The 16,143-nt window shown below is 32.5% G+C and overlaps 2 protein-coding genes across 4 annotated transcripts; one reads left to right on the top strand and one right to left on the bottom strand.

Annotated features, from left to right (window-relative positions):
• Positions 1 to 6,272: 6,272 nt before the first annotated feature.
• LOC113852871 (1-aminocyclopropane-1-carboxylate oxidase 5) lies at positions 6,273 to 8,068 on the top strand. Of its 2 annotated transcripts, none has more exons than XM_027483261.1 (3): positions 6,273 to 6,462; positions 6,563 to 6,771; positions 7,124 to 8,068. In XM_027483261.1, exons 1-3 carry the CDS (start codon positions 6,361 to 6,363, stop codon positions 7,728 to 7,730), a joined length of 918 nt encoding a protein of 305 aa, XP_027339062.1. In that variant the 5' UTR covers positions 6,273 to 6,360; the 3' UTR covers positions 7,731 to 8,068. The 2 variants fall into 2 exon arrangements, with proteins under 2 accessions (XP_027339062.1, XP_027339061.1); XM_027483260.1 differs by having other exon boundaries at positions 6,563 to 6,789; positions 7,133 to 8,066.
• A 506-nt stretch (positions 8,069 to 8,574) lies between these two features.
• LOC113852869 (NAD kinase 2, chloroplastic) lies at positions 8,575 to 14,775 on the bottom strand. Of its 2 annotated transcripts, XM_027483257.1 has the most exons (8): positions 14,462 to 14,775; positions 12,334 to 14,214; positions 11,019 to 11,140; positions 10,770 to 10,911; positions 10,438 to 10,662; positions 10,211 to 10,285; positions 9,645 to 9,746; positions 8,575 to 9,270 (listed from the first exon to the last, which is right to left on the bottom strand). In XM_027483257.1, exons 1-8 carry the CDS (start codon positions 14,615 to 14,617, stop codon positions 9,067 to 9,069), a joined length of 2,907 nt encoding a protein of 968 aa, XP_027339058.1. In that variant the 5' UTR covers positions 14,618 to 14,775; the 3' UTR covers positions 8,575 to 9,066. The 2 variants fall into 2 exon arrangements, 1 of the variants encoding a protein (XP_027339058.1); XR_003502460.1 differs by lacking the exon at positions 9,645 to 9,746 and having other exon boundaries at positions 10,211 to 10,662.
• Positions 14,776 to 16,143: the final 1,368 nt, after the last annotated feature.

The following is a 16,143-nucleotide window of genomic DNA, read 5'->3' on the forward strand; positions in this document are numbered from 1 at the left end:
TTGAAGAATACATAATAAAAATTTGTATATAATAAAATTTTATTAAAAATTAGAAAATTTAATACATTAACTATGAAATATAATATATTTTTTAAATAAAGCAGTTGACCTTAGTGTCTGGAGGTATATTATTGGATTTGCAATGAGAATATAGTTTTGACATGTATTCAGTTAAAAAGTTATTGTCAACTAATGAAATGACAAGTAGCTGCTAAAAAGGTGGGTAACACCGACCAGGCAACGACTTTGCTTCCCTTCATCTCACATTTTTTATTATATCTGAAACTAATTGAAAATTATCATTTACCAATTAAAGTTAGACATATATCATGAAGATGAGATAATCTTTTCTTTGGTGTAAAAGAAAAAGAAAACAAATCAATTTTTATGTATAAACTAAAACTATGTGCATATTCAGACACTCTAGACTAATTCTTTGTCATCCTCATTGTCGTAGGTACCTTGTGAGAGACACTATTACTCAGCAGCATGTGTTGTTCATTTTTTCTTCTCTGTTATCATTAACAAAAGGATCTTAAAATAGAAGACGTTGAAGGGAATCCAATCATATTCAAGTATCATGCAATGCATGAACATAACTGAAATTACGTGTCCCTAGACACACCCTTATGTCTTGCACATAACATAATCTCTGCTGACACTGTGTCCTGGGGGAATGTACTCAACACTCTCGTTCTATTCATCCCTACCTCACAATTTTGTTCCACATCACTCTATATTATTAACTTAGCTCCATCCCTTTCTAATTCAGAAAACCAAATAATGATATTAATGCCTTTAATTATGTACAGTATATACATACCACTCGGAGTTCATATTTGATCTTGTATATTACATTATTAGAAATATTAAATACTAAAAAAGCTAGCTATTTATAATAAAAATTAGATTTCTCCATATATTTTTACACTTTTTTTAGTTTAATTTCTCTATTTTTAGATTCATTGACTTTATCTATGATTTCAGACGTCGACAACGTATCCTTCCACGTTACATGGACCAAATAATTATTATAAATATACTACGAAATTGATGTAATATAAATTTATCATGCATTACTATAAAATAATAATATTATTTACACACAGAATAATATTATAATATTTCATATTAAACAAATCAATGCTTTTACTATTATTTATATAAAATAATATATCATAATTATGTTTGATACAAATATTAAAATATTATTTATTATACTACCAAATTGTTATAATATAAATTTGTTTCATTAAAAATAATGTCTTCTACTGTAATACAATAATTATTTTTTGTTGTGCTATGAAAGTCTATAAGCATGAGTGAATGGGTTTATTTCTTATTTCACTTTGTTAAGTTTAAACTTCATACTTAAATTCTCACTAACTAACAATTAAGTTTAACATAAAAAATAAAAAATAAAAAAAACACACATACACATACACATAGTTGGACCAATACGATAGTCGATAGCGCACTTTGCCAACTAAAAAATCTTGGTTGAAAAATATAATAAATTGTAAATCAACTTAAAACAATTTGACAAAATCTACAACGGACTCAAATTGCTTGTGTATGCTAGAACATGGCATTTGGCGAACGAGATTGCGTAATTCATTTTGTTTCTTAAGTTTTCCACAGAAAAATAGATCAACAAGTACGTAACCAGTGTCAAAATTCCTATATATAGTTAAAGGATTCAATACATTATCAACACTTCAAAATTAGTCCAAAAATAGGTAAAGTAATAATAAGGTCACGATATCAAGTTGGAAGAAGAATAATAATAATTTTGCAACTGGGATATCTGTTTGCGAATATTTTCTATTGCCTAACTGGTTCTGTCATGTGTCTCGGCAAGTTCACCTTTAGACGAACAAGAGTTATTAAAGTATATGTGTGTGTGTGTGTGTACATTCAAGTTTCATTCTCCTAATCGATTGCCAAGCACGTGCACTTTGTAATCATTTCAGAGAAAATTCAAGCTCAAGGGTAGCATAGGAGTGAGTTTTGAGATGGCTAATAATTGAGCACTATATATATGATCAACATTGTTTTGTGGGAAACAAAAAGAATATACATATATAATATGCTACGTAACCCATAAAAGCAAAAGAATAATGTGAAATGTTGGATCCATGGAAGCCACCCTAGAAAAACTGCTAGCTTGCACGCCCATTGGATTTCTTCATCTCAATTTTATATGCACTGTGTTGTTGAGATTTTTCACTTTTTCTTTTTATTTTGTATGTATGAGAATTTTGTTCGTGTACCATTTTGTTTCTCTCGATCAAGATGTATATTTTATAAACGAAGTTCCATCCCTACATTAATTACAAGTAAATTGCAGTTGCAAAAAGTTCAAGTTGGGAACTGAACACACATTGTGTTTCAATACGTTTGATATATATATATATATATAGGGCATATATAAAGACTTCATCTAAGTTACATAAATTTCTTTATCCCATTATTAATTGTTTATTTCTCTTGTCTTACACCTCAGCTTTGGCCTTGAGTTGAGTTGACCTTCGATAATGAAACCCATGTTCCGATCAACATGGGACATTTTGGGGGATCGTTTGTTGATATTAATTACTTCAACATTGATAGAATACATAGATAGAGTTTAGTGCTGACTCCTGATGGCTCAAGATTTCTAATCTTTGTCTCCAGTTTCAACTCGTATAACTAGTTCTAACAAAGCTCCTGGATTTTCTCTAAGACTAACTTTGCATAGATTTCCAATCTAGCTCTAATTAAATTAATGCTAGTGGCTATTGGCTACTCTTTTTCTTAACGGAAAGAAGGGATCATATATACAAAGCAATAGAGAGCTGAACTAGAATGAAAAATAATATAACGTTCCCAAATTACTTTGAATACATAAAAAGGTAAAAGAATTCAATTTAAGTAAATAATGAAGTAATCTAATTAACTCACGAGATTGTGCATGGATTCATTTAATTAGTGAATGTATACTAAACTCAAGCCCATATTTAGGTTTGTATTGTTCAGTAAACCTCAAGATCTTAATGTTTTTTAATTGAAAAATAAGTCCACATTTTAATTGGTCAAGATCATAAACATATAATAGTTTCGTTCGAGTCACCTAAAAATCGTTTTATAAGTCACAGTAATTTTTTTTTTCTGTTGCAATTTATGAGTTACAACTTAATAGTTAGAGGGATGTTACATAAATAAAAATTTACAAATGTTAACCAGTTTCTTAAGTTAAAGAACAAAAAAATATTATTGATTCACTCTTTATAATTTTTAATATATCTTAATGTAATTTTTAATGAAAAAAATTATTTGAGAATAAAACCTACATGTAGTATTTTAAATATTTTTTGTGCTTTTTAAAATTAAAATTATATATTTATCTTTAAAACTAATATTAACTTTTAATACTAACCTTTATTATATTGATTATTGAGATAAAAATTTAATTTTAATAAAGGATCCATATTTAAATAAATAAAATTAAATTTTTTTCATAATTAAAGCAAGACGTAGTCTTACTCCAATGAAGGAATAAAATTAAACAAAAGATTGTTACTAATCTGTCGAGTGAAAATAAATAAATTTAGTACTTAAAAATTAATTTATATTCTCTCAATTTTTTATAATAAATAAAAATAAATAATTTTATCTAAATCTCAATATTTATAATAATATTTTTTATAATTTATTATAAATTAATTACTATAATATTTTTCAACTTGTATTTAAAAAGTGAATTTTATTTTGACTTTTGTGCAAAAAAATTTTCTTTTTAGCCCCTTTTTAATTTTTTCATAAAGACTAAAATAAAAAATATATTCTGTATAAGAATTACAATAAAAATGTATTACATATAAGAATGAAAATAAAAATATATTTAAATATAAAATAATAATTCTATAATGAAAGTTAACATCAATGACTATTTTAATTTTTTTTTATTTAAGAATTTATTTACAAACTATTTTTATAGGGACTAAATAAAAAATAAATTTTATATAAAGACTAAAATAGGATTTAAATTTAAATTTAAATTATATAAATTAATAAAAATAGTTAAAATTGATTCATTTATTTTTAAATTTTATAAAAAATGTTATAACATTCTCATTACTATCATTGAATTCAACCCCCACTATCAATATTTATCCTTTTCCGTTTTAATTTAGCCACATTAACTCTATTTATCAAAAATAAATATAAAAAATTATTAATACTTTATAAAATTATCTAAAGTACCACACATGTATAAACGTTTGCAATTGGAATAAATCAATTTTAAAATAAGAAACTATTCAATCAAATCATAAAAATATACTACAGTTTGATTTAAATTAATTTAGATAAAAATTTAAATATAATCCAACTCAACCTGATGAATCAGATGATTTAATTTTTATAATTTTATTTTTTATTTAGTAAAAAATTAAAAACAAATTATTTTATTATCTCTTCTACACTATTTTTAAATAAAATATAAATAGATATGACAACCAAGAGTAAATTAATCCTGACCATTTTTAACGAATAAAATATAATAGTTAAAATTTACTTTCCTCATTCTCATAAAAATAAAATAAAATTCAATATGCTCTCTGTCTCTGGTTAAAACTTGTTTTATATTTCATTTATATTTAGAGATAGTTTTATTTTATAATGCACGGAATATTTACTAACTTAAGAATTGAAAATCCACATTATTAAACTTGACCTATAAAATAATATGAATGATTGAAGTTTGGGATCAAAAGATGAGTGCTGGCACTAAACAGTTATTTGTCTTGATATAATAATGGTGCTGTATAACCCATGCGACGCGGCCAGAGGAGTATGGGGACCCAATATACATTTTGTATACAAAATTAAATCCATGCCAGTAAATGCAATCTCAACCAAATTTTGATTTTTGACATTGTTTTGAAGTACTACAAGTACAGCAATGGATGAGTTAAGATTGTAACACTCTACTCCTTAATCAGACACCAAAATCATCAGTTTGATCAGAAATGTATCCTAACATTCGGACAATTGGAATCAAATTAAGGGCCAATAATTCATTAAAGTATTCAATTATTCATTACATAATAATAATAATGCTAGTTTTGATCAATAACAGATCAGTGACCACCGCAAAGAAGAAACAAAAAATGGTATGATGTTGCCATGTTATGCTTATTAATTACAAAAAGGAAACCATTAACAGTATTGGAATGTCAATTGGAGAAGTTGACAATGTTATTAAATTAGAGAGGTAAATGATTGTGTGTTATTAATTATTTATTGAAGCCTTGACCGTGCCTTCCTTAACCCTAAAACTATGGCTGCAAATCAGTGTATTAACACTATATAGTATTCCAAATGGCGATTGTCACAAAGGAGCATGTCATGTGTGAGTTCATTGGTAGTAGCTCTACAAAGCAATGTGGGGCAGTCAACATATGATTAGATTAGTCGGCAGAGATTTAAACTATACGCAAAATGATCATTTTCAAAGTCTTCAGATGGATAAATTAAAAAATCATAGCATTGTTAAGAAAAGAAGAATTGCACAGGAACCATGCCTTTCCTTCATACTTCTGAATCAATACCCAAAGAAAATTAAATTATCCAATCACTAGTGACAGCGGAATTCATGTTCAAATTATTCACATGGATTTATCTAAGTATAATTATGCAATGCACTAATAATTTAAGAAAAATATTGTATGTATAACTCTTGGCGACAACTTTAGTTGTTGTCCTTCTTATATTTTTATTGTTTTATGCATATGTAAAAAAATGTATATAAGTTTAAAAACATTGTTAATTTTCAATTATTCAAATAATAAAATTGGTGGTTTAATGGATTACTTAGGGTGGTTTTAAACAATAATAACAAAAGTCAAGCGCAGTGATTGAAAAGGATTAATGGATTCAAGATCTGTTACTAATTAACAATCAAAGTATGGAAGAGAGAACCAAAGTGGCTTGTGTGATTAATGAAATGGCTTAATTAATGGTGGGAAAATTAATGAGATGCATCACCTGAAAAGTGAGGGCCAGTGTTGTAGACTTGTATGCTACAAACAAGCAGTACCTCCCAAAGCAAGCATTGACAAATGAAAATTTTAATATAATGTGTCACCGTCCGTGACCTAATTCTAACGGCTGCTTACTTTAAAAGGGAACCTACACTATTGGTTGACATATAACTATGTATCCAATATGATGGGAAATTTTGCTATAAATAGCCACAGCTACCTCCCCTATAAACCACAGCATAACAAAGCTCTACCTAAGCTCAAACAACCTTGTTCTCTCTTTCTCTCTCTCACACACACACACTTGTGCTCTCTCTCTTTTCATTACCTTCTAATGGCAGTTCCAGTGATTGATTTCTCAAAGCTGAATGGAGAAGAAAGAGCCAAAACTATGGCCCAGATTGCTAATGGGTGTGAAGAGTGGGGATTCTTTCAGGTACTTAGAACATAACATCTGTTTAAAACATGAATGCATTAAAAATTTTCACTGTTGTATTGTAGTGTATACCTATCAAAACCAACACTTTGTGTTACAGTTGATCAACCATGGCATTCCAGAGGAACTTCTTGAGAGGGTGAAGAAGGTTTCCTCTGAGTTCTATAAGCTGGAAAGAGAGGAGAATTTCAAGAACTCAGCAACAGTCAAGCTACTAAATGATTTAGCTGAAAAGAAGAGCAGTGAAAAGTTGGAGAATATAGATTGGGAGGATGTTATCACTCTCCTCGATGATTATGAATGGCCAGAAAGAACACCAGGCTTCAGGTATATAAAGCAAACCAACAGTTATTCATAATAAAATAAAGTAAGATATAACATTTAAAAAATTGATATTTCATATCAGGAAGAACCCGCCTATCATTCCATGCACACTCTCTTCTATCATACTTGCTCTTATTCACAAAAAACTTGTTTTTTTGTACAACTTAGCAAATTGGACTAAATCAGAATTCAATCCATCTTAATCTTGATGACTGAAATTGTTATATGGCCAAAATAAGAAGTTGAAAACCATGGTCAACCACTACAGAACATACTAAGTGGTAACATGAAAGAATAGGTAGAGCTTCAACACGAATGCATAACTTAAGGCTCACATGAATGTCAGGGAAACCATGGCAGAATATCGATCTGAGTTGAAGAAATTGGCAGAGAAGGTGATGGAAGTGATGGATGAGAATCTGGGCCTACCCAAAGGATACATCAAGAAGGCACTCAATGGTGGAGATGGAGACAATGCCTTCTTTGGCACCAAGGTCAGCCACTACCCTCCATGTCCCCATCCAGAGTTTGTGAATGGTCTGCGAGCTCACACTGACGCAGGAGGTGTCATCCTACTATTCCAAGATGATAAGGTTGGTGGCCTTCAAATGCTGAAAGATGGGCAATGGATTGATGTTCAACCATTGCCAAATGCCATTGTCATCAACACTGGTGATCAGATTGAGGTACTGACCAATGGTAGATACAAGAGTTGTTGGCACAGGGTTCTGGCCACTCCTGATGGGAACAGAAGATCAATAGCCTCCTTCTATAATCCATCATTCAAGGCCACCATATGTCCTGCACCACAACTGGTGGGGAAACAAGACCAACAAGTGGAGGACACTTATCCTAAGTTCCTTTTTGGTGACTACATGTCTGTCTATGCTGAGCAGAAGTTTCTTGCCAAGGAACCAAGGTTTCGAGCTGTTAGGGCCATGTGAAGAAAAAGAACTTGCTTTCTAATAGAAAATACTTTTGCTCCCCCCATCACCTTACTTTTTTTCCTTTGTCTTTGTACTTTGTTTATGGGTCTTGGTACTATAAGACATGCTTGATAGTAGCAAAGAATACCACTTGGTTTCATTCTCTTCATAAATTTCTTCAGAATCGAAAACCACAGTGGGTATTATTAGTCTTCCCTTCTTCTTCTTAGAATATTGGCTTATCTTTCAATGTCATGGGGGGATTCAGTGTGCATCCATCTGTGCTTGCATTGTACAATAGTACTATTACATAAATTCTACTCTAAAGTTGTCCACAATAAATCTCTCTTCGATTCTTCCCATGTATACTGTTGCCTTACCATGATTTCAGTTATGATCAACGTGAAGTAGAATAAACGCAAACCATCTCCATATCCTGCAGTAGTTTCTGAAAATCACCCTCTTTAAGATCACAGCCACAACAAATATCTTCTCTTCTTACCGACGGCCATGTTATGGAAATATCGGAGTTTAACATTTTCCTTTTCTTTTGGTGAGGTAAACTACTAATTAACAAAAAGCAATTTTAATTGCTTTATTGAGATGCATATGTAAAATAAAAATTGTATATAATTTTACATACATTGTTAATTTTTAGTTATTCAAATAATAAAATTGGTGGTTTAATGGGTTTCTTGGGGTGGTTTTAAACAATAATAATAAAAAAAAACATGAAGTCAAACGCAGTGACTGACGCGGATTAATTGATTCAAGATCTGCTACTAGTTAACAATCAAAGCATGGAAGAGAGAACCAAAATGGCTTGTGTGATTAATCAATGGTTTAATTAATGATGGGGAAAATAATGAGATGCATCATCTGAAAATTAATGAAGGCTACAAACAAGCAGTAACTCCCAAATAGTACTAGTAGCTGTAGCACAACTATCTCAACTATTATTTCAATAATGAGAAAAAGAAGGTCCGGTACAAAGTGGTAAACTTTAAGACACTAATGAGCTGCTTCTGAGATAAAAAAATTTACAGCTTTAAATGTCAGTATACAACAGCATCTGGCCACAATAATGAAGGAAAAAAACTAACAAATCCTATCTTCCCCTGGGAAGCCAATGTAAGAAATTGGTAGTAACTACTATACTAAAGCAAAGTTCAGATATCTCCTAGAGCCTGTTTGGAAAATGCTCGTGACTCTGTTTCGCTTGGAATGGAAAATAGTTCCTTTAGTAAAAAGTGTCACGAGATTTATTTTTCCATTATAAATGTGGAAACAAACAAGCCTTTAATGTAATCTGTACAGGAGAATAGCGCATCTCTGTTCTTCACTTTCATATGCTTCATAAGGCCTTTTGATCAAGCCTTTCATTCCAATTTAGGCAGCGAATCAAGCTATGAAACCAATCACCTGTTTGGTCAAACTTGTTAACTGTTGGAAGTGGATGTTGACTCATAGATATTCGTACTAAATCTCCTCTTGAAAGTTGTTGCCTTCTCTTTCCATCAAATGAAACCCAGGCGTTGCTTCTTGCATCCTCTGGAATCTGTTAACAATAAACCTGTGTCACTTGTATTCTAATCACAAAACCCTAGATCATCAAATCATTCGTTAACCCGTAATTTCCAAATCAAATGAAATAAATGCATCCCTAAAATTCACGGATTATCAACATGTGATCTTAACCATGTAGTTTTCCAATGCATGCTGAGAGACAATTTAGCATATCTTAAGGATTGTCTTTTAGGACTAGTTTTCTTATTTTCCTAGTTTCTGTAATATTCCATGAATTGTATTGTTATTTCCCTAAACCCCAGAATTTTTTGGCATAGAAGACACATCATAATCAATGAAACTTGCAATTTTGGTAACAACAACATCCAATTTGATACTTTTGCCATACAGATAATGATACTTTACCTTTAATTCAAGTTGAGCAGAATCTGGAAGTATTACTGGTCTAAATGAGAGTGAATGTGGACAAATTGGGGTAAACAACATGCAGGGAACATTTGGATGGACCTGCAGTTTTTTTTTTTTTTTTTTTTTGTCATCAGAAAAGAAAAATCAATGAATGCAGTTGAGAAAATTGATGATTACAACTTAATTTTAATACCGCTAGTTTCAGCCTCAGAAATAATATTTTCATCTAGATTCATATGCTGCCACTTGTAGTGCAATGCATTAAAAGTAAGAAGACCCACCAATACAGGGTAAGAAAGCTTGGATGAACTAATAATAGCTAAAGTTAATAATCACCGTTTATCAGAATTAGAAATGAACTGAACTGAACTCAACCCTAAAAGATAGCTCATAGGAAAAAGATTGCCTAGTCCTGTAAGGAATATACTGGCCATATTCCCTGGTAAAGTGAGACATTTTAACAATCAAGGTATTTCAGGGCAAGGATAACAAGTCAGTCCATCTAATTAATTTATAACAAATACAGTTCATCTCCTACAATTACAACTCCGCCTCACACTTACCATGGAACCTCCAGCAGCTGTAGAATAGGCGGTGCTTCCAGTTGGGGTGGCTACAATGACTCCATCACCTTGTACCTGAAAGGCATAACAATCATCATGTACAAGGCATGACACTGTATCAAAAGGGTGTTTAGAGATAGTGAAATATAGAGTAGTGATGGCTTTCATGACAGAATATAAAAGACAGAAATTTGGTGTACCAGTAACAAATACATAATCAAACTTGCCTTGGTTATAAGTCTACCATGTTCATAACATTCAATCTTTGAAAGGTATGGATTAGAACCCCGATCAACAACAACCTCATTGAGAATATCAAATACTTTTCCTGGCATAGATTTACCCTTACGAAAAATTTCACATCGGAGACGCATTCTGAGAGTGATGTACACTCCATCTCGTGTATCATTACCATGGATAACTTGTCGTAAGTCTTGCTTGTAGTCTTCGAACTAGAAACAGAAAACAGAATCAAAGTCAAACGTATGGCCAAAAAGATACCCCCCCCCCCCCCAACATTTCTTTATGGTGAAATAAATGATGGGTTTGAAACACCTACGTTATGAGAGGTCAGAAAACCAAGGGAACCAAGGTTAAAAGACACAACAGGTGGAATAGCGCCTCTGAATAGATTTGAAGCATGCAGTATAACACCATCTCCCCCCAAACATGCCACAAAATCAACTTTCTCGTGTAGATCACTGAATCAGAGGCATTAGATATTTTAAGCAACAATTTAAGGAAGGGCAGATTTTATATAATAGGTAAAAAGTGAAGCTGTTTCACATAAATTCACAAACTCCAGTACCATGTATCATGACTGTAGAAGGTCTGAACAAATCCAAACCCAGGAATTCTAGCAAATATATCATGCACCTCAGGTTCCACAAAAACATTCATTTTCTCTTGGTAATATAGAAAAGAAGCAACCTGCAGATTAGATACAGAAACTCTACTGTGAATGAATTTAGCCAAATTAATTAGAAAATTTCAGAATAAATATTCATATACTTTCCAAAAGAATCCCAGAAGTACCATATGTTGTTGGAATACCAGTCAAGCACAGAATTACATTCCCTAAAAGATTTATTTCCTAATTTTCATTCCTTTGTCACATATAGAAGAGACGAAACATCTTTGTCTCAATGCATTCTTAGTAATGAAAAATATAGATCCATCCAACCATCCCCAATAGAATTCCCGCATCAAATTACTGCAATCCATGTTTTAAATTATGTTTTTCATATCATAAAAAGGTTACTTAGTCTAACAAAACAAATTAAAATTACATTTGTCTTTCTGCTTTGGAACTATTTACAAAACGAAATATGACCACAAATAAATAGAACAAAATCAAGCTGTATAATCATTAAATTTTGAATTGAATCTCAATTACATTTTATATCATAAATATGTTTGAATTAATTTATTTTGCATTTAAAAACTTCAGTCAAAAGATTTATTTAAATTGTTCTGCTTTGAATTAGAAATTTTTCAAAAAGAAAACAAACCAATTCACATTAACTCGATATTTATGCTTTGAATTAGAAAGTCATGACTCATGGTTGTTGATATTAAATTTAAAATAATTCGTGCACAAGTACAAGAACTAGTCTCATGTAGAGCCAAGTTCAATAAATTAAATATTTCTACATGAAGAATGGCAATTAAGCTAATAAGTAGAGCCAACCACTAGTAAGCTCACTTATTAGTAAGTTTGAGTTTGTATAAACTTTGCTCATTTATTGCATTAAGCCTATATAAATGAGCTAGGGCCTAAATGAGGCTCACCCTACAAATATGGTTTTTCATATTAAGGGAGCAATGGATACACAAGTTTAGCACAGATATAATTACAAAGTAGTAAAGAACATATGGAAAGTAACCTCTATGCTTGACAAATTTTATGCCAAAATCATTTTCAAATAAATTGTTCCTATTAAGTGCCTTTATAGAGCAACTAGCCTGAGCCTTGACCTCAATGCCTCTCCCCTCCCCCACAACAGGACTTGTTCCTAAACATTATTGTTGGAAACTCTGATTTATAGGCTATTGGAAACAAAATAGGACTATTTTTTTAATGGCCTGTATGCTTCTTAGATCCAGGAAAAAAAAACCGTTACCTCTCTAGCTTCTTCCATAAGGTGCTCCCCTGGCTTTTTCAACAGTAACACAGTCTTTGGCATAGATTTCCACAAAAGCATCTGTTGCTGGGTGCTAGGATGAGTAAAGGCCAAAGAGGATTCGCTAACCTTCTCCCTGGCACAAGAAAATCCATCTGTTCGTACTAGGAACATCTCTGCTTTCTTTCTTGACTGCACCCTTACCACTCCTGTTGATGACACACACATGTTTCCTTCAACAAGTCCCAAGTCTTCATCACATAAGGCTAACCCAGCCTTATCCTTATCATCTCTAATCCTTTCAGAGTTGGTATTGGCATTATCATTCTTGTGATACCTTTCCCCTTCACTAAACCCATTAACAATTGTCCTAGCAGAAGTGGAATTATTCACATTTACTAACTTCCAATTGCCACCAACTGTGATCTGGGGCTGTCCAGATGGATAATTGACAATAGCTGACCCATTGGAACTTTGTGCTGGACCCACAATTTTTGGCTTAAGATTTCTTGAATCTGGCTGACATTCCAGTCTTTTAACCTCATAACTGAAAGAGGGTTTTGAGACCTTCCTACTTCCCAAAAATTTGGACATCTCTTTCTTGGAAAAGATATCAAAAGGAGGAACTTGAGCTTCTAAAGGGTTAGTTTTGCTGAAGAAACTTGGAAAAGATCCTTCCCCATTAGCAGCAGTGGCTTGTGAGGAAACTGTATCATCAGGAGTGAGTTCACTTATGGCCCCATTAATTTGCGTTTTCTCAGTATTCTTCTTTGGAGAGGCACTTGTGTCAAATCCAATAGAACCATGTGCTGCACCCAAACTCTCTTGCAGCAAATTAGTATCTTTTTCAAGGGAGGATCCCTCAGGCATCATTGAGTCCTGCAGTTTCCTAGATTCGTTAGTATAATCTGATGACAATTCATTGGAAATAACTGCTTGATTAGAAACATAGTGTGATGCAAAGCGAGTCATGTACTGCCTCCATCTGGAGACCATAGCCGATGTTCTCCAAACTCCTTCCTTGCTGTGAAGATAGATCGGCCTTTTGCTGCAATCTGAAACATAAGATGTAAACTTCTCAACCTGTTCCATTGTAGGTGCAGTCCTAACTTCAACAGGGATTTTGACCAATTCAATACTTTCAGATGAAATAGCATCAGACACAACAGCTTGATAGAAGTTATCTTTTACATTCTCTTCTCTGAGGTCTATAATAGTTTTATACCCTTTATCCAGTAACCACTTCAGGCCTTCTTCTGTTACTTGCCCACCTGTCCAAAAAGCTGCTTCAGATTCTTTGGACTCAATGTCCTCTTTTGAAGTGGATAAATAAACAGGACTCCAATTTGCAAATAGAGCAGGACATGGATAATCCTCTCTTCGAGGAAAGCCAGAATCATAGCAGACATTCTTCAGTCTCTGAAGTTTCCTCCAAACTTCCAAACTTTGATCATCACCCAGAATTAAATAGTTCTCAAGAGCAACATGCAAGCTCTCACAACACCTTTTCATCTCGCTCCTGAAAAGGGCAAGCGGAGGCAGTGTATCCTCCATCACACTAACCCCTGCAGCACGGAAGGGAGTCACAATTGAAGATCTTCCAGAAAGAACATCCTGCCTCCCACTGTTCACAAGGGCTACCATGCATCCAAGGACAGAAACAATTTTATCTTCCAGCAACGGTTTCTCATCGGACAGAACCTCATTTGAAACACTACATTCACCAGTGAAAGGGTTACACAAGGCATCCATCAACGCAGAATGAAGCCTTTCAGAATTCCTAAAAATCCTACAATATGCCTCCACTTCAGCAATGTCACCTGGAACTGGACCAATCCAAGGAAACCGTGACGGATCATGGGATTGAATTGAATTCAAGTTCTGTAAAGTGCAAACAAAAAAATTATGAGAAAAAAGATATCAATCTTTGGCATGAAAAATTTGCAATGGTGTATTCATCAATGCATATAAACCCCCTAATTTGGTTGATTTACACAACATGAATTGATTGCATTACAACCTCAAATATTTAAATTTTGCCATCGTGTCCCGTAAAACTAATAATCGGAGTGGAAACATGAGTGAGGTACAGTTAGTGAAAGAGTGAGTTGAGTTATAGAAAGGAAACCTGAGAATCTAATCCGAAATTGAAGGAAAAAGAGTTGGGAAGTTGAGCGGTGACGAGGTGTGTGTTCCTGCGGAATGGGAAGGGTCTGGCGAAGGTGGGAATAATCCGGTGAACGGAGAATGCCATGTGGCACGTGCAGAGACCACATCCCAACATGGGACTTCACCAACAAATCGTTGTCGTTCGGAGTTTGGTTTCTTTCGATTTGGATTTAGCTGCCAAGGAATGAAGTTACACGACATGTCTCCTTTTCTTTGATTTTGATGCGCGTTGCCCTTGTTATGATCTACGTCAATTCTGAATTGTTCGTTTGTGTTTTTTTTATTTTTTGTTTTCAATTTTTTTGGATTATTCTTTTTCATTATTCACGTCTAGACAAAGTTGGGCTCATTTAAGGATATTACATCATTTTCTTTTGAGAATATATTCTGATAAATGTTTTAAGAACTACTTAGAAAATTAGTTTGTCAAAAATAAATGAGGTTTGATTAACGCGATATTAGTAAAAAATTTAGCAAAAAAAGGAAATTGCAGCCTAAATACTGTGTGAAGTGAAGATAGTAATTGGTAAAGCTAACGGTAGAATGTCAAAAAAATTACCTTAAATTTAGCCGCATCATAAAATACGTAATTAGGGTGGGGGGTGGGCTCCGCTCTTGTGGGACTTCTATTCCTTTGTGAAACTCTTCTATTCTTTAATGAATTTTTTTATTCACAGTAGGTGAATTTTTCTTCTTTATATTGTGAGAGATTTTTTTTTCTTTTTTATCCATATTTTCTAAATATGACCATCATCTCCTTTTTCCTCTATGTCTTCATCTCTTTTTTGTCTCATTTTTCTTAACAAAAAAGTCTCTGGAGCACTTTGTCATCACATTCTTATCGTCGGAGCATTATCGTGCAGTATCACAGATCTGTCACTGTCTTCAATATTACTGTGGTTTGTTGTTAGGTTTTGTGGACTAAACCAGAAGGAAAAAAAAAAAAAGGATAAGCAAAGTCATGTTTATATTTTGTTTCTCTCAATATTAATCTAGAAAAAACTGTGATTTCTTAAGATTTGTTAATGATTTTAATTTTGTAGTGTTTTAGTACTTTTAAGTGTGCTAAAATTTTAACAGACGTGTTTGGTTGTATTGTGTTTATGTTATGTGCATTGTTATAATGCTCTTTAATTTAATATCCTTTAGTTTGTAATTATTGTTCAACTTCTTAATCAGTGATCATTAGACCAAAAAAGAGTAAAGAAAAACGTGGATTTGTTGGCCTGAGGCTGCCTAATTTTCTGCAAATAATATATCCTAGCAGCAGCATGGAGTTGAATACATACGTTCAACTCATGATTAAACATTCATACCCGAGTTGGAGCGAAAAGAAGAAAAATGAAGTCTGAAGTAATTTCTAACTGACCATTTTTTTTACTCTTATGCCATTACCACGTTTCTTTTTCCTACAATTTTCCTGACTCCATAGCACACTCGCCCCTCACTCTACATATGATATACAATTATGATTTGATGCAGTAGAATTTTTATTATAACAGTGCAAAATAAGTTGGGGTTTAAATTTATGATTTCATCTCTAATAAAATAAAACTATATAAATTATTAAACCAAATGTATACTTCAACGCTAGATAGCATATTTAAGTGCCATCAATTAGCGTCTCTCTTTAATACTCTT

The sequence above is a fragment of the Abrus precatorius genome, unplaced genomic scaffold, assembly GCF_003935025.1.
Source record: "Abrus precatorius isolate BTA unplaced genomic scaffold, Abrus_2018 Scaffold10, whole genome shotgun sequence".
NCBI classification, from domain to species: Eukaryota; Viridiplantae; Streptophyta; class Magnoliopsida; order Fabales; family Fabaceae; genus Abrus; species Abrus precatorius.

Coding starts and splice junctions, on each gene's coding strand:
- LOC113852871 (XM_027483260.1), top strand. CDS start 6,361: ATGGCAGTTCCAGTGATTGATTTCTCAAAGCTGAATGGAGAAGAAAGA. Junction 6,463..6,562: donor AAGAGTGGGGATTCTTTCAG/GTACTTAGAACA, acceptor TTTGTGTTACAG/TTGATCAACCATGGCATTCC. Junction 6,790..7,132: donor GAAAGAACACCAGGCTTCAG/GTATATAAAGCA, acceptor CATGAATGTCAG/GGAAACCATGGCAGAATATC.
- LOC113852869 (XM_027483257.1), bottom strand. CDS start 14,617: ATGTTGGGATGTGGTCTCTGCACGTGCCACATGGCATTCTCCGTTCAC. Junction 11,141..12,333: donor TTATGGAAGAAGCTAGAGAG/GTAACGGTTTTT, acceptor TCTAATCTGCAG/GTTGCTTCTTTTCTATATTA. Junction 10,663..10,769: donor GTTTTCTGACCTCTCATAAC/GTAGGTGTTTCA, acceptor TTCTGTTTCTAG/TTCGAAGACTACAAGCAAGA.